General features: G+C 55.4%; 2 protein-coding genes and 1 long non-coding RNA gene across 8 annotated transcripts in view; 1 reads left to right on the top strand and 2 right to left on the bottom strand.

Annotated features, from left to right (window-relative positions):
- Positions 1–18: 18 nt before the first annotated feature.
- ISLR2 (immunoglobulin superfamily containing leucine rich repeat 2) lies at positions 19–6739 on the bottom strand. Of its 2 annotated transcripts, none has more exons than XM_045848596.1 (3): positions 6625–6739; positions 3636–3742; positions 19–2273 (listed from the first exon to the last, which is right to left on the bottom strand). In XM_045848596.1, the coding sequence occupies exon 3, from the start codon at positions 2263–2265 to the stop codon at positions 19–21; it is 2247 nt and encodes a 748-aa protein (XP_045704552.1). In that variant the 5' UTR covers positions 2266–2273; positions 3636–3742; positions 6625–6739. The 2 variants fall into 2 exon arrangements, with proteins under 2 accessions (XP_045704552.1, XP_045704553.1); XM_045848597.1 differs by lacking the exon at positions 6625–6739 and adding an exon at positions 4292–4344.
- LOC123825237 lies at positions 5661–16450 on the top strand. Its single transcript, XR_006786856.1, has 3 exons — positions 5661–5832; positions 8735–8983; positions 15481–16450. It is a non-coding gene; the product is annotated as an uncharacterized LOC123825237 (long non-coding RNA).
- Positions 16451–16840: 390 nt separating this feature from the next.
- PML (PML nuclear body scaffold) overlaps positions 16841–22110 on the bottom strand; it is a 45917-nt gene continuing 40647 nt past the window's right edge. For 2 of the 5 annotated variants that reach the window (XM_045848475.1, XM_045848476.1), the window contains 2 exons: positions 21380–21530; positions 16841–20291 (listed from right to left, as the gene is read on the bottom strand). In XM_045848475.1, the coding sequence (XP_045704431.1) occupies positions 19513–20291; positions 21380–21530 (930 nt within the window). In that variant the 3' untranslated portion in view covers positions 16841–19512. Of the gene's footprint in view, positions 20292–21379; positions 21531–22110 lie in introns of those variants that run through there. The other 3 variants (XM_045848478.1, XM_045848480.1, XM_045848482.1) reach the window with 3 other exon arrangements.

The raw sequence follows: 22110 nt of genomic DNA, 5'->3' as shown, positions 1-22110 counted from the left end.
GGGGGGGCGAGGGCGGGGTTAGCCCGCTGTCTGCCTGTAGTTGCCGTTAATCTCCTGGTCAATGTTGACCGCCTCCGCACCCAGGGGCAGCCGGTCACTATACTCTGAGCCCGCCTCAAACTCCTCTTGGTTGGCCTTGGACTGGGACTCCACCAGCGAGCAGGCCGCAAGGCTCTCCTCCCTCTGCAAGTCCCCGCATGGGTCCCCCTGCTCTGCGTCTTCGTCGGGACCCTCCCCGGGGGCCTCCTCTGGCTCGTCACCGCCAGCTTCGCCGCCTGCTGGGTAGCTTTTCTCGGACTCGAGGTAGGAGGCACGCGGGTCGAAGTCGGCGGCGATGCGCTTCTCCATGGGGTCAGGAACCTGCGGCCGCAGGATCAGACGGTAGGGCTTCCCCGGGTGTTTGGCCAGCAGGTGGCAGCAGGCGGCGCCCAGCAGGGGCACGGTGGCCAGGACCAAAAGGAACACACTCACCGCCACGATCACCAGCAGGGAGGGCAACTCCTTTTTGGTGGCGAACACCACTTGTACATGGCAGGCCTCGCCTGCCTGCGCCAGGCACACGGAATAGTTGGTGCCAGGCCGCAGGCCACGGAACCAGTAGGCGTTGACGCCTTCTTCCACGCGCGACCACTGAACTGCCGCGCCTCCCCCCGCCGGGCACAGATAGAGACGCCGCAGGGGCCGCGGCTCAGGCAACCCAACTCCTCCAGCCCCGCCAGGCCCCGGGCTCCAGCGCGCCGCCAGCGGCGTCAGCTGCACCCGCGCCTCCCGCTCAGCCACGTCCAGCGCAATGACGCCCAGCTCAAAGACGTGCGGCTTGAGGTCCGCGCTCTGGTTGAACGCGTGATTGGACACATACCGCGAGGGCTCCCCGTGGCCACAGCGCTGCTCCTCCGCCCGTTCTGCAGAGACCTGGTCTTCCGCCTCCTCTGCTTCTCCAGCCTCCAAAGGCCCCGCCTCCATTTCCCCAAGGATGCTACCCCGGGCTGGGCCTTGGCCTTTGATTTTGCCATCGGACTTGGAGGACAGAACGCTGTTGATCCGGCCTTTGGCTGTGGACTTACGCTCAGAGGTCGGACTCTGCACATCCGTGTCTCCCCCTGCGCTAGGGGCGTGCTTTGAGGGCCCGGCAGCTGCGACCACCACGCGTACTGAGGTGGAGTTGGTGCCCAGCTCGTTGTGGGCACGGCACGTGTAGACGCCTGCCTCTTTGGCACTCAAGAGGGGCACCAACAAGGAGCCGTTTGTTAGAGCCAGGAAGCGTGGGGTAGCTGGGGGCGCGGGCCACGCTGGTGCTGGAGACGGGGTTGGGGCCTCCGTCTGCATCGGCCCATCCCCATCTCCTTCCCCATCTCCTTCCTCGTCCCCATCTTCCATCCCGTCCCTGTAGTCCTCCCCGCTCAGGACCGGCGGCTCTAAGACTATGATGCCACCCGGGATCTGGAGTTGCCATTGAAGGCGGGGCGTGGGGTGTCCTTCGGCGGCACAGTGTAGCATGAGCGCCATGCCGGAGCGCAGGGGGCTGCCCGGAGCCCCAATGGGCGGCTCGGCACTCAGGTGCACACTGGGTGGCTCACAGGACAGAGTGGGCAGGCGGTGCACCGGAACCCCCTGCAGCGCGGTGGGCGTGGCGCACGCAATGGAGTCGATCTCAGGTAGCGAGACTCGCGTGCTCTCGGCCCAGGCTTGCAGCCACACGAGGCTGCAACCGCAATGGAAGGGGTTGTGATAAAGTTGCAGATGTGACAGTGCGCTCAACGCGTCGAAGGTGCCGGGAGCTAGTGTACGCAGCCGATTGTTATTAATGCGCAGGGAGCGCAAGTCGGGCAGCGCACCGAGTGCGTCCCGGGGAAGCGACCCCAAGCGGTTATGGTTCATTTTGAGCAGCTGTAGCGCGCTCAGGTTACGCAGGTCGCTCCATGGGAAGCTGGATATAAGGTTGTGGCTCAGGTCAAGGTTCTTGAGCTGGCTCAGCACCGCCAGCGCGCCGCGCTCCACGATTCGAACCTCGTTGTGCGCCAGCCACAGCGACGTGACCTGCGTGACGTCGGCGAAGGCCCCGCGCCGCAGCACGGTGATCTTGTTGGCAGAAAGACTAAGCGTGGTCACGTTAGCTGGCAGTCCTTCTGGCACCTCGCGAAGCTCCTTGTATGCGCAGTCGGCGAACTGGTGTGCATACTTATCCACGCAGGCGCACGGCTCGGGGCACGCTCCCGCCACTCCTAGCAGCGCGCAGGCCAGCCACACTACTCGCAAGGGCACCATTGCGGATCCTGCAGGTGAAAGCGGGGAAAGACCGGAGGCGATTCACCGAGTCCCACCTTCTTTGCCCTATCAAGCTCTGCCTCCGAAAACCAGTCTTGAGTGGGCCCCAGGGCTCCAGTAACCTCCTCTACACCCAGGTGCCTCTCTTGGGCATGGGTGTAGCACCATAAAAGTCTCCGGAATCAATGCATGCTCCCTCACGAAACCCTGACTTCCTTTTCCAGAGGCCTTCTACCTTGCTCTTTTTTCCGCCTGTCGACCCCTCTCACCCAGGCGCCGGCCCCCCTGCACAGGCTCGGCCGGCAGATTGCCGGTCTGCCTTGGGCTCTGCACAGACCCGTCTGTATTTCTACGCCTTTGTTTAATCCCATGAAAGGGATACACAGAAAGGGTATTTTTTGGTCTGTGACTGGTGTCTCTCCTCGAACCTTTTGTCCCGCATACAACACTGGCACACACGCCCACATAGGAGAACAACAGTACAAACACACGCTCAGGCACCACCATCAAACCGCCAATTTCTGCGGTGGTTTAGAGGTTCACAACGCATTTTGTAGACACACAAACGTAAAGGCACCCAGACACAGAGACAACATACCCTAGAGACCTCATTGTTCTTTCAGCTGAGCCCAGCATTTGCACAGCGTTTCCACAACAGTGCAAAGCGCTTTCCTGTTCATTGTGGGAATTGACAGACACAAGGACACAAGTCCTCACTCAAAACGACCCACACACAGGGACACAAGCCCGCACTGGCACCTGCACACAGCTCTCCGCTGAGACTAAAATCCCAGCGGATTAGCAATGCGGAGAATTTTCAGCGGGTGGCAAGAGCCGTGGGACCCGCAGAAGCCGACTGGCAGACCCCTCAGCGATCCCAACCTGAGCCCCCGCAGCTCCCTCCAGGAGAGAACCAGGGCTGCTCAGTCAGCCTCCCACCTGAGGAAGGAGGTCTTCCCCCTTGCACGGACCAGGAGCATGGGAGGAATGTCACTTAGGGTCCCACCCCGCACCACGGAGCCCAGGCGACTCCCAAGGAAGCAGACGGGTCCCTAGCCCACATGGATGGGGGTGGGGGGGGCTACCACTAGCTACGGAATTAGGAGAAGGTTCAAGATTTTGCCCCTTTTCTGAAGCTCTGTGATGCTCCAGGGACCCTTCTCCTGGCCACACAAACGCACTTATACACGGGCTCGGGGCAGGTCAGGCAGAGCCCCTCCGGCTGGGTTTTGGAAGCCCTTGCTCCCCACTCCACCTTGCTCTCTGGGGAGAGCTCCTCCCCATCCCTCCCCAATCTCACGGGGTCCAGCACCCTAGATGCGGTCTATCCCTCCCCTGGATCGAGGTTGTGGGGCGGTCCGGAAGCTTACCCGCAGCTCTTCTGACTCCCCGTGTGCTGCCTCGGGCGTCAACCCCTCCGCCAGACTTCACGTCTCCGAGCCAGGACGACAGCCCAAGGGCGCATCTGTTGCTGCGACTGCGGGGAGACAGGGGCAAGGGACGGCTAAGTCTGGGGTCCCCCCTGGCCCTGAGGTCCCACTCCAGTTTTTCCTTTCGTGTCTGTTCCCTCCACTTCTCTGGCTGCTGATTAACGAGACTCTGAGCGCGCTCCCGCCTTGGCAGGGACGCGCGGAGCCTCTCCCATCTCCCGCATCGTCTACGTTTGTTAACGCGGTAGAGGCTCTACCCCTCGCCGAGACGCGTTTCGGCCCCCACGCCCACCGCCCTCGGCCGGGCTCTTGCCAGTTCACTGCACCCCATAATCCATGTCCCCCCACGTTTACACACCTGCAGACGTCGCCGCTGGCCCTTATCGCACCGCTCCCCCCACACATCCAAACACCTCACGGACCCTCGCCCCCTCTACACGGTCGGCCTTCGCACGTTAGAATTAGCCACCATCATGTAATAGCGTCGATGTGTTGAGTTCTCACTACCGTTCACACTCATTTTCAAAGGCACACCTTCACCCAGGACACTCGCCACTCGCCGCCTCCCGCACGCACACACATTCACCTGCACTCACCCTTAGAGCGGTCCGCCGGGCCCCGTGAGCTTGGCTGCTAATGGAACGAGAGCCGCTTTTATGTCCCGCAACACGTGAGACAAAACGTCCTGGAGGAATTTGGGGGAAGGCAAGGCGCACAAATAAAGGGGGATCGTGTTTTGTGTTTAAACTCTTTTTGAAAACGCATTTAGTGGAACAGACAGACCTCGAGTGGGACGGGCTGAGCGGCGCGCAGTCGGGCTCGCGGGGACCCTTCCTTCCCGCACCCCCACCCCCTCTTCCCCCGCTAGTCGCCTCCTCCCCAAGCCGCGTTCGACACGATGCATAATTTATAGTGTTAGCAGAGCACCTCACCCTCCCTACCGTTTTTGCCTGAATCTGGGCAGGCACCTGCACAGGTCTCTCTCTGGCCCCCTGCCCCAAGCCTGTCCAATCCGAAGACGAGGACGCAGGGCGCTGCAGGGCGTGCGGGGAAGTGATGTCCCCTCCCCAGCCCACCGCGTACCCTGCCTAGCCTTTTAAGCTCGACTCTTTACGTCTGGTCCTTGGTAGCTAAACTGGCGCTGAAGCCCACGGCCCACGTGGCTGGCTTGTGCGCACCTCCGGGAGGAGCCGGGTGGGGCGCGTGGGTGCCAGGCTCCGCTCCCAGTAAGCCTGCCCGAGCGCACCCAACGCCTCGCCCTCAGTCCTTGACAGCCAGAGGCGAGTGGGACATCGGGGCTGCAGCAGACAACGCTGCCCAAAGGGATGGCTATAAAAATGTCTGCTCCTCTGAGCTCTGTGGGCTGGGAACTTAAGGCTCGAGCACCTCTCTCCCTTTCCTATCTTCGCAGCCTCAGGAGCAAACACACCTCCAGCCTCACACTCGGTTCCCACAGTCTACGCCGCCGTCACCGCCCCGTGTCTCACTCGTTCACACCACACACAGCCGACCTCGACATACGCCGGCACTCTCGCCCCCTGTCTCTGGCGAAACTCCGACATTTCTTTTATCGACAAGGAGGCAGAGACGCATGAGTATGTTAGGCATTGGGCTAAAACCTGATTCCTGTCTGCCTGCATGGCCCGCGGCATGGAGACAGAGCTGCTGGCCAGAATCGGGACATGGGTACAGGATCCCGGACACACGCAAAGCCCTCACGTTCCCCGGTCCTTTGGGGTGGCGCTGGGCTCCCCCAGCCCTCAGCCTGGGTCGTGGGGAGGCTCTGGCAGTAGGTCGATGGCACCAGTGAGGGCCCTCTGTGAAGCTCAATCTCCGGATTTAAATGTGGAGCATTTTAATGAGCTAGGGAGGTGGGGCGGGGGGGGGGGCAGGAGAGAAGTGCTGCATCTAAAGAGATCGCCCGACCCTAGTTCCGAGGATCCTTTGTAAGTTAAATACGAACAAACTGGCGAAGCAAGCTCCTGGTCCCTCCCTCTCTCGGCCTCCTGCCGCCGCTACAGGAGGCCAAGCGGGCTGGGTCCAGCGCATCTCTCTCAGCCCAGAGTTCAGAACCCAGAACTTCATTCCACCTGCGGCTGCACTCCCCACAGCGGACCCAGAGGACGGCGGTGGAGGGGTGAGAGCACCTTGACCCGGTGGTGGGACGGGCAACGGGTCCCCAGTTCGGAAGTGAGTCCCTGCAGTTTGGGCCTGGCCGGGTCAGGGTGTGGCGCAGCCGGCGGACCTGGCACAGCCCCTTTGTCTGCGGAGTAAGGGGGTCTTCCCGGCAGCGTTGCCCACGTCTTGGGAAACTTGGGGAGGCGGCTCAGAAAGCCTGCGCCCGGGAAGGGGGTTCCGGAGGAGGCGGAGGCCCAGCATCGAAGACGGAGAGTGGGGTCCAGATGGCGGGTTCCGGAGCCTTTCTCGGGCGGGGCGGGGCGCCTAGCGCGGAGGCAGGGATTGGGGTTCTGGCGCGAAGGCGCGCGGCTCGTGGACCCTTCGCCCAGTTTCCACCTCTCTTCCGTCCCCCCCAACCCCCAGGAGGCTGACGGAGAGGCGGGCGGGCCGGGGACAACTTGTAAGGGTTCAGGGACTGTAAGACCGAGAGGCTGGGAAGTGGAAGTCAGAATGGTTTCGCTCACTCTCCGCGGAGTGTTTCTCTGGATCTCAGGGACCAGTCCAGCCAGCGTGCCCGGAACCTCTGGGACTCGCTGGCGGAGCAAGAACCCTTTCCTTCGCTTTCCTGCCGGCGCTGCAGAAACCGGAGAAATTTAGCAGGGAGATGGGGCTCCAGGTGTCAGGACCGCGCCTAAGGACGCGGTGGCCACCCAGCGAGGGCGCGGGTTCCCGCGGGGCCCTGTGGTTCCCGCCCACTCTCCAGCGAGCGCTTTTGTTCCCCGAGAGTGCCCTGGGGAAAGACAACCCTTACCCCAGCCTTCGGCCCTGGAGAGCCCAGTGCCTGCCTGCCCCGGCAGCCTAAAGCCCGAGTCGCCCCCGGCAAGTTCCGCGGAGAACCGGGGTGGGAACAAGACTCCGGGTTCAGCTTCCGAGCTCAGCTGGAATATTGAGCGCTTTTCTTGCGCCGCCAGGCGCGCAGGAGCAGTCTAATGACTACACTGTTAATAATGGTACAGTAACCGATGGGCTGGGGAAACCGGAGCTAAGATACCACCCCCACCGCCTCCCACGTCTTTGATCGTTAAAGAAACAGGCCCCTAATCAGGTGGGTGGGAGTAGGTGTGAGCAGGGGAAGGAGATAAGGTTCAAAGCCTACAGCGCGGGGGCCGCGGGGGGTGGTGGGGCGTAGGGAGGGTAGAGGATAGGACCTGTAGAAACCAGGCTAAGGCTTTTAGACTAGGATGGGGTTTGGACCCCAGACAGACCCAGAAGCACAGAGAGGGAGCTCCGGTCAGTTTTTTCCACCCCCCCCCCCCCCGGAACAACCTCTACTGTAGATGTTGCGGAGCCCGACGGTCTGAAGGGTGGGGCGGGTCCAAACCCAGGAAACCTCAATGTGTCCTGCCGAAGCCTGTTCACGCCCGCCCCCTGCCGGACACCACCTGCAGGGCGCCGAGGCCCGGAGCAATGGTTGGGGGTGGGGACGCGGAGAGGACTGCAGCGCCAAGGCCTGCTGCAGCCCCCAGCTCTACAGACTCAATGGGGCAATGTTCTGAAGTGCGGGACTCTTAACCAAGGCACCAAAGCTTTCCTTTCCATGTCCACCCAGCCTAAGTCCCAGGAATCTGCAACCTCCTTACCTGCCTAACACAGGTACAGCCCTCCGCTGTGACCCTACTGTGTTTCCAGCGCCCAGAGCACAATATACGGCGCCCTCTGAATACTTGATGAAGAAATAGTCCCAGGCACGAACCAATGAGCTTATGCCTCCTGGGACAGACTTTCCTCTGCACCTTCTCAATCCTCCCTCGCCTTTGGTTGGGCCCTTTCTCTTAGAGCCCCGTTTGAAGCTCTAGAAAAAGGTCCTCGAGTCTCAATGCCCTATCAAATGTCTGATGTCTGAAAAAGAAAATCTTTTTGGCTCTTAGTGAGGCAAAGTAAACTGCAGTTGAAAGTAATGGGTGTCAGAGTAAGGTTCAGTTGCAACCACCGCACTCAAAGTTGTACTCGCCCTGTATTTAGCATGGCACATGGGTGATTTAATGGATGTGGGAGGGCCTCTGGAAGGAGAGCCAGGCCCCAGGAGGCCACCGAACACACCCAGCATGGCAGCCTGCTCAGGGGACTCTCCCCACAGCTGCCCTACACTCAGTGCTTCCCACCTTTCAGCTCTGTTGTCCTGCCCCCTTACCCCCCCAACACACATTCACACAATGTTTCCAACATTTTCAAAAGCTGCTTTCCTTCTCTAACTTCCATCAGAAAGCCCACTCCTCTGTTTACAAACCCCCTCCCACCTTCCATCTCTCCTTTCCCTAATACACACTCTACAGTGGTTAGGAGGAAAGATGGTAGCGTCAGACTTCACCATGTACTAGCTGTGTGACCTTGGCCAAGTTACTTAACCTCTCTGTGCCCTAGGAAAAAGGTTGTATATAAAAATAAACCCAATTTTATTGGGTTGCTGTGAGGAATAAATGAGTCAATGCATGCAAAATTCTTAGTACCTAGCACTTAGATAGTGCTTAGAAATGAGCTAGTATTTTTCAACAATAACTAGTATTAGCCATCATTATTGCCTTGCAGAGCTGAGTCCTGGTAGGGTGAGATGTTCTGCTGCACATGCCCCCACAGGCTTTTGTCTTACCTCCTGCACAGGGGAAGGACCTTGGCCCTGCCCTCAAATGTCCCTCCTCACACCCTCTCCCTCCACACACACCACGGTACAGGTAGCAATCAGAATTCCTATTAGTATTTGTGAAGATTTCTAGTCTGAGATGCTTCCCTGATTCTGATCCTGTGGCTTTCTGTATGCCATTTTCCAAAGAGGCTTGCAGCTACAGCTTTGGTGGGAGGTTTTTAATTAAAACCACAATCTGTCTAAGTGTTTATTGGGCTCTGTGATTTTAATTATTTTCTAGGGAAAAACAAAAAACTCACATTTATACATGGGAAGACTGTTGATTCAGAGGAAAGCGGCAACCTGTGGCAGTTTGCTGGAGGCAACCTGAAGGAGTTTCCTGAATGGCTCAAATGAAGCTTGACATTATTAATAACCTGGGATCCAGCCTGTGGCCTTCCTCCTAGTGCTTTCATGAAATCAGCATAACTGCTGGCAAAGCCCTTTATTGCCATCGCAATTAACGACAGCTCTTTCTGTGGCATCTCAGGTAATTGTCTTGGTTTGTGCTTGTCCACTCAAGACAGGGAGCCTCTGCCTGTAATAGGCAGCACCCCTGCCCGTGAGGAGCAACATGCACAGCTGTTCTACCCACTGCAGATGGGACTGGCTCTCCCCAGATGGGAGTCCCTCCACAGCAGGGGAAGCAGGGGAGGGAGGGCAGGGAACCATTTCAGATGCTTCATCCGCAGATATCAAAATTCCCGTCTCAAAGTGTTTTAAGTGATTGAGTGTCATCTCACCAGCAGAAGCAGGGCTGGCTTCAGAGCTGATTGACTGAATGACACCAGCAGGCTCAGTTTCTCTCTGTCTCTCTCCTCTGCCAGCCTTAAAGGGTTGCAGCCTGAGACTTGCGTTCCTTGGTGCCACTGGGGGTCTCAGCAGCAGCTGGGGTCCCATGCTTATTGGTAACAGACTAGTAGATAGAGAGACTAGATTCTTTCCAGAAGCCACAGCCTCTCCTTAGGTCTTATCAACACAGACTGGCGTAGGACTCCCCATCTCTGAGCCAATCACTGGCAGAGGGGATAGAATTAATTGGCTTGGGGTAATGATTATCTAGCCCTGAAATGGATGTTGAGGAGTCAATTCCAAGCATGAAATCCCCTTTAAATAGAAGCATTGGAAAACTGCATGATCAAAGTAATCTAATACTGTGTCAAAATGAATTGAAATGAGACTGGCCATCATTACAGTGAACCATATTAGACAACCCCTTATCTGGAGATTAGACCAGTCCTTGTTCACAGTGTGGGGCTAGGATCAGGGCCCAGTGTGTGAGCAGGATTGGGGCTCAGTATGTGAACAGGGCCAGGTCAGTGTATGGGCAGGATCAGAGAGTTCTTTGGATAGGCATGCATACAAACTAGAGGATTGTCTGCTTTCACAGAATTCTTGAAAGGATAAAAATGTGTTCTTGGAAATGTCTGTGCTGGGATCCAAAGCTATTTTCAGAGCAGTGAAAGCTTTGGTTTCCAGTTGGGTATTTATGAGTAGGAGATGTTTGTGAATTCAAAGATGATCCTACATGACTTCACATCCTGAATATGTCACTTGACTCCATATAGCTGAAAAGAGAACTGCTTTATTGTTGAGGTGGAAAACAGAAGGGAGACCTCTATCCTGGTCTTATACCGGGTGGGGAGGCCACCCAAGGCTGCCAGCTGTGCAGACACGCTGTGGGATCTTCAGCATCTCCTTCCAAGTCTCTGCCCTTGCACCGGAAGGAGAATGTGCTGGATGTGCTCTGAGGCCCTTCCAGTGCGGCTATCCTGAGACCTTGGCCCTTTGGTGCTTCAGGGGAAGCCGGTTTGAGGGTGAGTCCAGTGGGCCTCCACCTGGGCTTCCTCCAGAAGGATGTCTTCAGAAAGTCTGAGGACTATTGCTGGCCCTACTCCTCATGCCCCTGGGCAGTTTCTTTGTTTTCCACCCCATCATACTCTGTCCCTGCTTCATCCCTTGAGGTCATCAGCACACCTGGGCCCAGGAGTTAACCCCTCTCCCTAAAACTGCTGCTCATTCTCTGTGGGCAGGAGGAGTCCTCCTGCTATAAAACACTTCCTGAAGGCCCTTCATATGGCAGGATCAGGGCATGTAAGGGGTGATGCCATTAGAGATAAAATCTGGTCACTGTGTAGGCATGTGGACCCAGGAGCTCCCTGGCTGGTGGGGGCATGTAGAAGGGTGACATGACTCTTCTTGCAGTTCTGGCCACTGCTTTCTGCCCTGGGGCCTTCAGTTCTCTGTTGCCTGGTGCCATCAGAGCATGTGGAGAGGGACCACGATAAACACATATTCTGAGACTCATTCACAGCAGAGGACTAGTTCAGGAAGTCTCTGGCTGGCTTGTCCCAGGGAGCTCAGCATAGAAATCACACCTCAGAGTTTGTCCTGATTTAGGCAAGAAAATGGTTTCAGTGAATGCACAACAGGCAGGCATTGGCCAGGGGCCACTCTGGGGATGGAGACTTCCAGGCACTTCCCTCTCTGTGCCTGCAGGCAACCAGTTCCAGTAGCCCAAGGGCCGCTCTGAAGAAAGTTGCAGGTGTGAGCTGTCAGAAGAAACACAGCCTCAAGCCAAGGGATGGGCACACAGAACCAGCCTGCTATGTCACTCATTCCACAAACAGTATTGATAATTGAGTTTCCCCGTGTTGCTGGGGCTGCACTGCCATGTGTGCAGCTGTGAACTGGGCAGAGGGAATCTCGGCCCTCAGAGAGCTCACAGGCTCCGGCATCTCCCAGCATGGTCAGGTCTCCTGTGTGTGAACCTCGGAGCTTCTGGAAGGCTAGCATCCCCAGCACAGGCTCTGTCTGCCCCAACAGGTCACTGAGGGCCATGGCTGCAAAGACAGACTGCACCCACCTGAATGGACAGGGAGCTGTCCAGAGTCACAGGGTGTCAGATCTTGGGGCCTGGAGGTCCTCTATCCTTACTCCTTCACTTTATTGGAGGGAAGACTGAGGCCGAGAAGGAGGTCATAGAGCAGGTGCGAGTGTGGAACGCCCCCAGTGTGCAGCTCCTCTGGGCCAAGACAGGCCAATCTCAGTGGGCATCACTGATCTTGCTGGTTAGAAGACCCTTAAGACTCTCCAATGAGGCCTCTCTGATGGCTGTTTCTAGATGCGCAGGCGGTTTAGTTCAAGTCTGTAGTAGCTCCCTGGATTCCCCCAGAGACCAAGGCTGTGCCTCCATTGAAGAAGCTCTAGTAATAGCATGCCAGCCCCAGCATGCAGCCCCCACAGAGACAGCAGCTCCAGCACCTCCAGCACCTCTAGCACCTCCAGCACCTCCAGCCCCCACAGAGGCAGCCAGTTGGGACAGACGTTTGGAGGCAGTAGAGCCTTCCCCGAGGTGGCATGTTGCAGAGGTGCCTCTAACTGTGCATCTAGGCAAGGCCAGTTTTAATGGTAATGTCTTGGGGACAGCCAGGTACAGTTCGGTGTAAGGGACCCTGGAGCAGGAGATCAAGGTCAGAGGGTTGTACTTGCCTTTCTGCAAGACTCTGAAAGTGTCTCTCTCCTTTCTTGGCCTCAGTTTCTCCTCCTGTGCTGGGGGCTAAATGTCCCCCCGACCCACCCACCTCAGCTAGGACAGATCTGTCACATTTTTGTTCCCCGGGCCTGTCCCTACCAAATCCGACATGAGGAAGGTCCTTCATGCAGTGACCTGCCAGGAGGCGCAACCCCCAGGCATAGCTCTCTGCAACATTTCAAGTGCCCCGAAGAGGTTTTTCAGGAAAGCCAGTGTGGAAGGGTGAACCCGCACAGTGCCTGTAAGCATCTCAGCCTCCTCTCCCCGAGCCCTTATCTCCAGACCCAGCTGGAAACTTGATGTATTTATTTGCTTCTCCCAGGACCTCCTCTGTCTGACCCACATCTCTGCTGGTGCTGAAAGAAAATGACCTTCCTGCAGATGGCTGTCTGGTAGCCAGGTGGGGGCTGAGGGAGGGAGTGCTATAAATCCTCCCAGCCTGCAGGGTGACCTTATCTGGATAGGGGAGACAGTCCAGGAGGCTTAAAGAAATGGAAACAGAGGTACTGGGAGAAGTAGCTGGGGACAGAGTCACCCAGATCCTACACACACCAGAGCCAGGGAAGAGAGGAGAGGGGGAGAAGAGAAAGGATGGGAAAGGGGTGAGAGGAAAGGGGAAGGGGGGCTTCAGCACAGTATTTTCTCCTCTAAGGTGTTGGTTGTATAGTTATTTTTTATTGAGCATTACCAATTTACAAAGTTTAGTGCTTTATGTCGAAGTATGCATTATCACACCCCAGTTTGCATGAGACCAGAAAGACTAAGCAGTTTAACCAAGGTCACGCAGCAGAGCTGGCATTTGAGCCAGGTGCCCTACGAAGCCCATATTGTAACTACTACATGGCACCCTCCCCCACCCCCAGGCAGACACCAGGGTACCCTGTGGGCACTTCCTCCTCGGTCAGCTGGACTTGCTGCGGGATTGGTTTACCAGGGTGTCATCCAGGGGCTTTATGGCTGTAGAACTCCAGGGGAGTCAGCCCTGGGGTAAATTTTGGGCTCTATCTGACCAACAAATTTTATTTTTAAAAAATTTATCTATTTATTTTTAGAGAGAAGGGAAGGGAGGGAGAAAGTGATGGAGAGAAACATCAGTGTGAGAGAGAAACATCAATTGGTTGCCTCTTGCACACCCCCATCTGGAGACCTGGCCTGCAACCCAGGCATGTGCCCTGACAGGGAATTGAACCAGCGACCTTTCTGTTCACAGGCCATACTGAATCCACTGAGCCACACCAGCCAGGGCAACAAACAGTTTAAGACAATCAAATAAATGACACTGAATTTCCCAATATATTCTATTACACTTGTTGGGCTGGCTAGCTTTGTGGAAAATATCTGTGCTTAGCTTTTGCAATCTGCTTGGTTATCAAGTTTGGGATATTTATATTTATAGACTGATTTTAGCATAATCCAGGCAGCTGGTCTTTAGGGAGTTCCTTTGTGCTGAGCTTAAGGAAGTTCCTTGAACCAAGAATGAAGGAATTTTCTCCTCACTTGTCAACAAATGCATTTTGTAAGGGTGAGTAGAGACTCCCGAACTTTGTTTTGTTTTAGGTTTTTGAGGTGTGGAATCAGTAAAAATTCTAGACCCTCCTCTCAATAGAGTTGCCACAGACATCTCCTTTATTCAAGTCCAAAGGGTCTGGAGCTGACACCCGCATTCAGACACAGAAATAATGATGGCACTGCCCTCCTCCCCCAGCCAGCCCCAGGCTCTGCCACCGGGCTCAGGCCAGGACCAAGGCCACCACGCCAGGGAAGCATGTTTTCTTCAGACACCTCTGCCACTGCTCCCTCCCACCTCCCTGCAGCCTGATCCCACCTCCTCCACGCCTGTGAGCTGAGCTCCATGGAGGGGTTAGCACCCCTGACACTCCTGACTTGCATTTTAACTGGGGGTGGGACCTTCCCCCAAACCATCATACATTCTTGACAGGGGCAGTATTATGCCACAGAGAGTAAAACCTGGTTCAAGAAGGCCCAGTGACAATCTTAGATATTCCGGTGGTTTCTGCCCCTCCAGAGGACCGGAGCACGTGAATATTTCATCTGTGTACAAAAGAAGTCAAACATTCTCTATTTGCAGGTGACATGATCTTGTATGTAGAAAATGCTAAAGAATCTGTAGTATATCTGTAGTATTTAAATTTTATTGCAGGGAGCCATGACTAGGAAAAAAATGTCTAAAGAGGCTACTTATGGAGGCAATAGTTGGGGGGGGGCAAGGTTTGAGAAACAGTCTAAAATGAAAAAAATTAAAATTAAAGTAAGTTTAAGTGCTGGGACCACAAGGTAGGTTGTGAGCTTTTGGGGGCCTGAATTTTGCATCTTACGCGACCAGCAGACCAGGCGGGCATGGGAGCGAGAGAGCAGGAAACTGGCTCCCCCAGCACACAGTAATGCGCCTGGCAGTGCGGGCCCCAGGTGGCTCCCCGGGAGACCCGTCCCACCGCGGACTCATCTGTAACGTGGGGAGGAGGATGTAACCACACAGGGCTTTGGGGACACTAAACGAGGTTACCTGTGCTAAATGAGGAAACACCTAGTGTCTAGTTCACCATTATCTTTTAGTCAAGTTAGCTGGGAGCATTAGTCACTTGCTTGCCCCAGCAGCAGTGTCCAACCTGTGGCCGCAGGCCGCATGCGGCGGGAATGGCTATGAGTGCGGCCCAACACAAAATCATAAATTTACCTAAAACCTTTTTTTTGCTCTTCAGTTTTTGTTAGTGTTTGTGTATATAATGTGTAGCCCCCCAAAACTCTTCTTCTTCCAGTTTGGCCCAGAGATCCGAAAGGTGGAACGCCCCTGCTAGCGGCTGTCATGCTCGGTTTTGCCCCTCCCCCTCAGTGAGCTCCTGCAGAACCTCTGCTGGGCGTCTCCAGAGGTGGATGCGGGGCGGGGGCACCGCCCTTGGGGTGCCATTTTGGGGGGTCTTCCTCAGAAACACCTGCTCATCTGTCTGCAGTTTCATGGACTTTTTAGTTGCTAACATGACAAATACCTGTGGCCGAAAAAGTGACTCTAACTCTATTCCTCACTAAATTCCTAACTCCACTCCTAACCTTAATCATCAAATATGACCCTAAATTTGATAAAACCCCAAACCCTAACTTCAGGCCTTGCCCCAACTCCTAACCTCGCCCCATCCCAGTTCTAACCAGGGCCCTCGCCCTTGCTCTATCCCTCATCCATAATCCTCTTCTTAATTCTGACAGTAACTGAGAGTTTCCCAAAATTATGTCACTCACTATCACAGTCACAAGCTTTTCTGTACCCGTGCTCCTTCTGAGCATATAGCTACTTAATAGTTGTCTTTAAATTAGACCTTTAAAGAATCCCACTGTAGAGTCGTTCTGAGCAAGCATATCCCAGAAACAATTAACATTTAAAAAAATGTTTCTCCATGCAATATCTACCTAACTACCTAACGTTATCTCTCACACCGCAGGAAGCAGACCTGGACTCCAAAGCCCACGTGGAACAGCGAGCACCTCCACAGCCAGGCCTGGTGGGGCTGCTGCGCCCTCTGCTGGAAGAGTCTGGGAGCAGCTCTAGTTCATCTCCGCTTCCCTCTGGGCAGGGTCCACAGGGTACTCTCTGACTTGAACTTTGTTGTCATTGGCTGTGGGGTTCCCTTAATTGTGAGTGAACAAAAGTGAGAAAGGATCCCCTTGCTCTAGGCATAAGGGCTGGGTGCCTGGGGTGTGGGGTGGGGACAAGTCTGAAGTCAGAGAAGGAGACAGGAGCAGGGGAGGGGCCGTGCCTGCTGGGAGATTTAGGGTGCAGGGTACATTCTGAGACACAGAGTATTGTCAGAGTTGGGACTAGGAGTCAGAGTGAGTCTAGGGTAGAAATAAGAGTGCGAGTGAGGCAGGCCAGGGCTGGATGAGGGGAGGGCGCAAGGAGGGAGCACCACAGGGCTAGGCACCAGGTAGCAGCTAGGTGTTACACAGGTAGGAGAGCAAGGTTGGCTCCCTTGAGGCTAAAGCAACTTTTTAAGTGACATTCCTGGGGTGTGACTGAGTCCTGGAGCCTCAGGAGGAGGCACTGGAGCAGGGCTGGGTGGGGCTGGGCAGGGCTGTCACAGGAGGTCTGCTTTCTGGCGAGGCCTGCGTGGCTGATGTCCCCTTTCTGGGTGTATGGGGGACACAGAGCCAGCTGCTGTTTAACCACTCGAGGCTGATGCCCCCGCTCTCCTTCCCAGCTCCCTCAGACCCGGGACTCCCACAGTTATCTGCTTTGTGCCAGATCTTGTTCTTCACCCCCCTGAAGACAAGCCCATGTACTTTTTGCTAAGATTTAGTATCTATTTATTTTTCTGTAACTTATAAAGCAATAACACTGTCATCTTGGTTGTCTGTAAAATAAGATCTTACATTTGTGTGATTCTTCACATATTAAAGAGCTATTGGGTTGGCTAAAATGTTCATTTGTTTTTTTCTCTAAGATGGCTCTAGTAGCACTTAGTTGTCTTTAACTTCATTTGAAACAATTGTTAGAGTGTACTGTGACAGCTGTCATATCAGCCTGCATTTTTTAAAAAAATCAAAATTGGTGAAGTTTGTGTAGCTGTTTTAATATTAAAGATTGAAGAAAATACACAACATATTTGGCATATTATGCTTTATTATTTCACAGAAGGTAAAAACACAACTGAAACACAGAGGAAGATCTGTGCAGTGCATGGAGAAGGTGCTGTGTCTGATTGAATGTGTCAATCAGTGTGGTTTGCAAAGTTTTGTCCTGGAGATTTCTTGCTGGATGATGCTCCATGTTTGGGTAGACAAATGGAAGTTGATAGCAATCAAACTGAGACATTAACTGACAAAAATCAATGTTATACCATGTAGGAGAGAGCCAACATACTAAAATATCCAAATCAATAAAGTTATTGGTGAGAATGAAAAATGTGTCTTTTATATTATGGAAAAAACGATATGGACTTCTGAACAAACCTAGTATTTTCCCAGACATTTTTTCTCACTGGTTCATGCAACATCCTATGAGGTAAAAATGCCCTCATCCCGCTTACAGAGTCAGAGGCTGAGCCTGGTGTACCAGACCAGCCGCAGGCCAAACACTCACGGTTAGATGACGTGGACAACCCTGACAGAATTCAAAGACGAAGCACAGATAACATATTTGGACTTGCTCTTAGAGATTAAAACCTCCAGGACTGGAATTTGGGCACCTGGGACAGGGCGAAGGGGTTACGGGTGGTAGCAGTGACCAAATCCCGCTAACTGGCTGCTCACCCAGGCCAGGGGAGAGCTGCCGCCTAGTCTGTGCCCCTGCAGGTACTAGTGTGCATTTCAACGGTGACATCCAAGACGGCAACACATTAGTCACACATTGCTAATATCCCAGGCCCCCCCTACCTGCCTGGTTAAGGGTTTCACCACTTGTGGCTTTGGGACACAGACAGGGCATAAGACGACCCAGCAGAGGACGGAAGTGAAGTTCTGCAGACCTTGGTGTCTGGCTCCTGGCTCCCTCTGGGGGTAATCCTTGAAGCTGGTGCTTCATTCCCTCCACATGGTTCTTCCCTTCAGAGGTAATCCTGGGCAGGCCCACCCTCATTTCCCCACTTGGAATGGGGTGGGAGGGGGTTTTATCCGGGAGGCCCTCAGCACTGAGCAATGAGGGGCTTTCTGCTCAGCTAAGTCCTGGAAGGTACCCAGGAAGAGTAGCTCCCCTTGGCCTGGAAGCACCCCCTTCACAGGCTGCTGCTCAGTGGCTTCTGGGCAGGTGACATCAGGTTTTGAAGATTCATGACTTTATTAAAGGCTGTGAAAGTGGAGAGAGGGCAGAACAGCCTTTGTTACAAAAGCTTTGATGAACTGACCAGAAGGTGACAGGCACTGGGGGACTGGGCTTGAGCTGGAGTCACTAGGCGCTGCTCAGTCCGGGCCAGGCTGCCTTGCAGCTGCTAAGACGATGGCTGCCACAGCCCAGCCGGGGCCCCCGCAGCCATTCTCCCCACCAGCCTATTCCCATCAGGCTTCAGAGGCGGCACCTGCTTTAAGTTGGAACCCTGTTTTAAATGCACTCGAGTTCACTGTTAGAGCAAGTGCTCCCACCATAGCAGCAAGATCCTATGTAATCCCTTAGAGGGCTTTCAGGGAGCCCACCGAATGGGGGCTGGGGGGGCCCACAGACTTCACTCCTGGGACAGGTGAGCCCATGGAGGCTGGGGGTCTGGGCTGCATCCCAGTAGCAATGACCAAGGAACAGGGATGGGAGGAAGGAGGTGACAGTGATTCTGCTAGTCAGAAGGGACAGTTCTGGCCTGCCAGTGTTCTGCTGCTGCCCCTGGTGTGACCACAGGTTGGGAGCCTGAGCGTAGGTCTGGTGGCCAGGCTAGGGTTCAAGAACGAAACCATCTTGTCCACTCCCTCATCAGCCTGTTGTCTGTTTTTTTTTCTTTTTTTAAGATTTTACTTATTTTTTAGAGAGAGGGTAAGGGAGAGAGAAAGAAAGGGAGAGAAACATCAATGTGTGGTTGCCTCTCGTCCCACCTCCCCACACTGGTGACCTGGCCGGCAACCCAGGCATGTGCCCCGAGTGGGAATCGAACCGGTGGCCCTTTGGTTCACAGGCCAGCACTCAGTCCACTGAGCCACACCAACCAGGGCCTGTTGTCTATTCTTAAAACCCTGGAATGGCACAGTTGGATGGGACTCTGAGACTGTCCTGGCCAACCAGCCATTTTATAGGTGGGGTCAAGGGGGCTCAGGTCACATCTGATATACAGAGTCGGGGTGAGGCCAGGGTTTGCTCTGCTGCTCCACACGGCTTCTCTTTCGAGCAGCGATCTACACAGCAGTGGTTCTGGAACTCAGCGGGCACCAGCATCACCCGGACCACCTGTTAAACTAAATAGCCTGCTGGGGCCCACCCCAACGAGTCAGACACTGCAGGTCTTGGGTAGAGGCTGTCGGGAAAACCAAGGTACAAGTCCCTGCACTGCACTGAGCAGCACTGGGCAAGAGGACATTCCTTGACAGGGCAGAGGTGGGCAGTGCAGGCACAGCAACGGGCCATGCGGAGAGGAGTCAGTGGCCTGAGGACCAAGGTGCAAAGCCTTGACTAAAGGGAGGTGTGTGTGTGGCCAGGAGGAAGAAAGCAAGTGTGGAGGGCAGTGGGGACCGGCCTGGGCAGCAGGTTCTGTCCCTGCAGATATGACGCCCTGCAGGGATGAAAAGGGTCCAGAGGGAAATGAACAGAGAGCCAGCCTCCAGGTAGGCAGAGGCTGGGAGAACCCCAAATCATGAGGGGCAGTTTGGTTCAAAAGGCACTTTGGGTAGCTGTGGGGCCTTAGAGAAGGAGAATTTGGTCCCAGAGAAGGAGAACTATTCTAGACCAAATGCCAGCTGAGTATTAGGGACCAGGATCTCGGAATGTTGTGATGGGCAGGCCTGGCTGAGGGACACCATCCCTCTGTGTCTTCCAGAGATGCCAAATCAGTCATCCTCTCCTTTCAGTTCTCCTGGGGGGCCCCTTTGGCCAAGCTGTGGCTAGCCAGAGGGCTCGAGATGCCCTCTGCCTGGGCCAAGGCTGGCTCCTCCAACAGGCCTTTGAAGTAGGTGCTCAGAGCTTGCAGGTTGAGAGCAGGCTGGGCATGGGGCGATGAGGTGGCCTTCAGGTACCGGCTGTACTTCTTCAAGCCCCCCTGTGGATCTTGGCGGTGTGTGGTCATCAGCTCCATGAAGCTCACGTTGTGGAGGGCCAGGAGGCGGGCCTCGGCCCGGGATAGGACAGCTGCCTGCACCAGAGGCTGCAGGGACCCAAAGCACTGCAGGCTGCTGAAGAAGTAGACATGCTGGGCTAGCTGGGGGCCCGGGGAGACCTCGAGGAGGCGGCACAGGTCGCGCATGGCCAGCACGGCGGCCAGAGCACTGTGCTCGCTCATGTTTCTTGCCAGGTAGGTTTTGGCTAGACTCTTGAGTTTGAAGCTGCTGGCCTGGGGCACACGCTCCTGGATGAGGGGCAGGGTGGCCAGGAAGCCGGAGATGGTCTCCCGGAACTCCCACAGCTTTTTCATGTCCTCCAGGGCCCGGAAGAAGTTGGGGAGGCTGGGCCCCCACAGCTTATAGCAGGCCAGGATGGGGCGGTGCATGGAGCTCAGGAAGCGGAGGAAGTGCTGTAGCCCCACCTCCAGGGAGACAGCCTTGGAGTAGATGCTGAAGGCCTCAGGCTGGATGAGCACCCGGAACTTGCTCTCCTGGTTCACAGCTGCCAGCTGCCTAATCTCCTGGGCTAGGCAGGGGAGAAGGGTAGGGTAAGGCCCCAGGGCCATGGGAGGCATTGGGGAGGACTGGGGGACCTCCAGGGCTGCCAACCCACTAGCCAGAGACTCCACCTTGGGGCCTGCTGCCAGGAACCAAACATTGGCCTCAAAACATTTGCAACTCTGCCCTTGGCTCTGCTGGGGACAGGGGAGTAGGCCTGCTGCCCTCAAACACCCCCTGCTCACTGGCTGGGAGTCCCCCTTCCCGGCCACCTGCTTCTGGGCTCACCAAACCCTTTAGAATCAGGTCCCTCCTATAGCTCTTCTGTCAGCCTCACCCACCTACGCTTGAGACCCCTCACAGTTTCTATCTGGCCTTCTGCTTCCTGCTCTTGGCTTCCAGTACCATCAATCACTTAGCTATAGCTAAGGTTCCCAGCCAGTTGGAGGCTGGGACAGACAGCACACCTGCCCAATCAATCTACTGTACTCAGAGCGTGGCCCAGAGCCTTATGTGAGGTCTGCAAGTGACTTCCCTGTCCTGCAGGAACACCTGCTGCTTCTGGCTGGCTAGGCTAGCCCCAAGCCGAGTCTGTGCCACAAGGCAGGGCCTGGGAGTCGTGGGGCTTCTGGAAGTAGGGGCCTTATCTCTCTGGGCCTATGACTCTGTTGATCTCCCTGTACAGCCTCTTGTGGATTGGGCCTTGTACTCAGAAGCGTGCAGTTGCAGCCCAATGCCTGGCTTGAGTTGCTGTTCTCAAAGCACTGACTTCCTGCATGCTCTGGGTTTCTGTTTAGAAGCATCTTCCCAAGGCTGTCCATGTAAGAGAAGTGCCCGTCAGAGGTGAACTCCTCAGGGCTCTGGACTCATGTTTTCAGGTGCTGGTCAAGGCAGCTGTCCTTATTCAGACAACCAAGTGGTACACCTGGGAGTCCCAGGGGAGATGCAGTTCTCTGTCTGTCTGTCTCTCTTCCTCTCCTCCCCCACCCCCCCAGGTGTGGTCACTGGCCAGAGGTCAGGGCTTTCCTGGGCAATGCAGATAGCTCTGCCTGCCCTTATCTTGGGGACTTAGAGACCAAGCTAGAAAGGGGTAGGGATGGTCATCAGAGAACCCACTTTCGCTGTCAATCTTGAGGTCAAAGAAAACCAGGGGTCTGTCTTCTGACCAGAGGTCTGTGAAGCTGTCATCCAGGGCCCTGAGGGAGCTGGGGCCCTCCAGCTGCAGGTCACTGGACTCGCTGCTGCTGTCATCTGGCTCCCGGAAGGACTGCAACACAGAAAACCAACTGGTCAGGCGGCCGGAGGTCAAGCATGTGCCAACACGCAGTCACACGTGTGGGAACATGAGCAAGCTGGTATGGCACGGGTATCTGCAGGCACAGGCCCAAGGGCATGCTCTTAGAGAAGAAAGGCGCAAGTACAGGCCAGTGCACATGCACGAGAGTGTGTGCATATGCAGGACATGGATGTACATGTGCACTTGTGCAGGCTGTGTTCCAGACAGTGCACGTGCATTAGTGAAGAGGGGTGAGGGGATGAGATCACGTGGGCAAGTGTGTGTGTGTGCATCTGGGTATGCAAAAGGAGGTGTGAATTTGTGAACCTGTGTTGCCACAAGTGTGCCACCTGCAAGCGCAAACTTATGAGCAAGTGTGCACAGGGGTGAGTAGCGCTGGTTGTGGAGGCTTGGGGGAGGGGCAGTGCTATGGAGGGGAGGGCTGGAATGCCTGCTCCTCACTTACTTCACATCTGAGCACACTCAGAAGAAACATGAACTGGGACAGGAGGAAAGAGTCTCACCTAGAACCCCATGTTTGTCTGGAAGGGACCAGGAGCCTGGCTTTTGT

The sequence above is a fragment of the Phyllostomus hastatus genome, unplaced genomic scaffold, assembly GCF_019186645.2.
Source record: "Phyllostomus hastatus isolate PE091 unplaced genomic scaffold, TTU_PhHast_1.1 phas_contig_62, whole genome shotgun sequence".
Lineage (NCBI taxonomy): Eukaryota > Metazoa > Chordata > Mammalia > Chiroptera > Phyllostomidae > Phyllostomus > Phyllostomus hastatus.
Note: the sequence above shows the minus strand (reverse complement) of the source record. Positions and strands in the feature narration are given on the sequence as shown.

Bases quoted from the DNA above. Each gene is read 5' to 3' on its own strand.
- ISLR2 (XM_045848596.1), bottom strand. From the start codon at position 2,265: ATGGTGCCCTTGCGAGTAGTGTGGCTGGCCTGCGCGCTGCTAGGAGTG.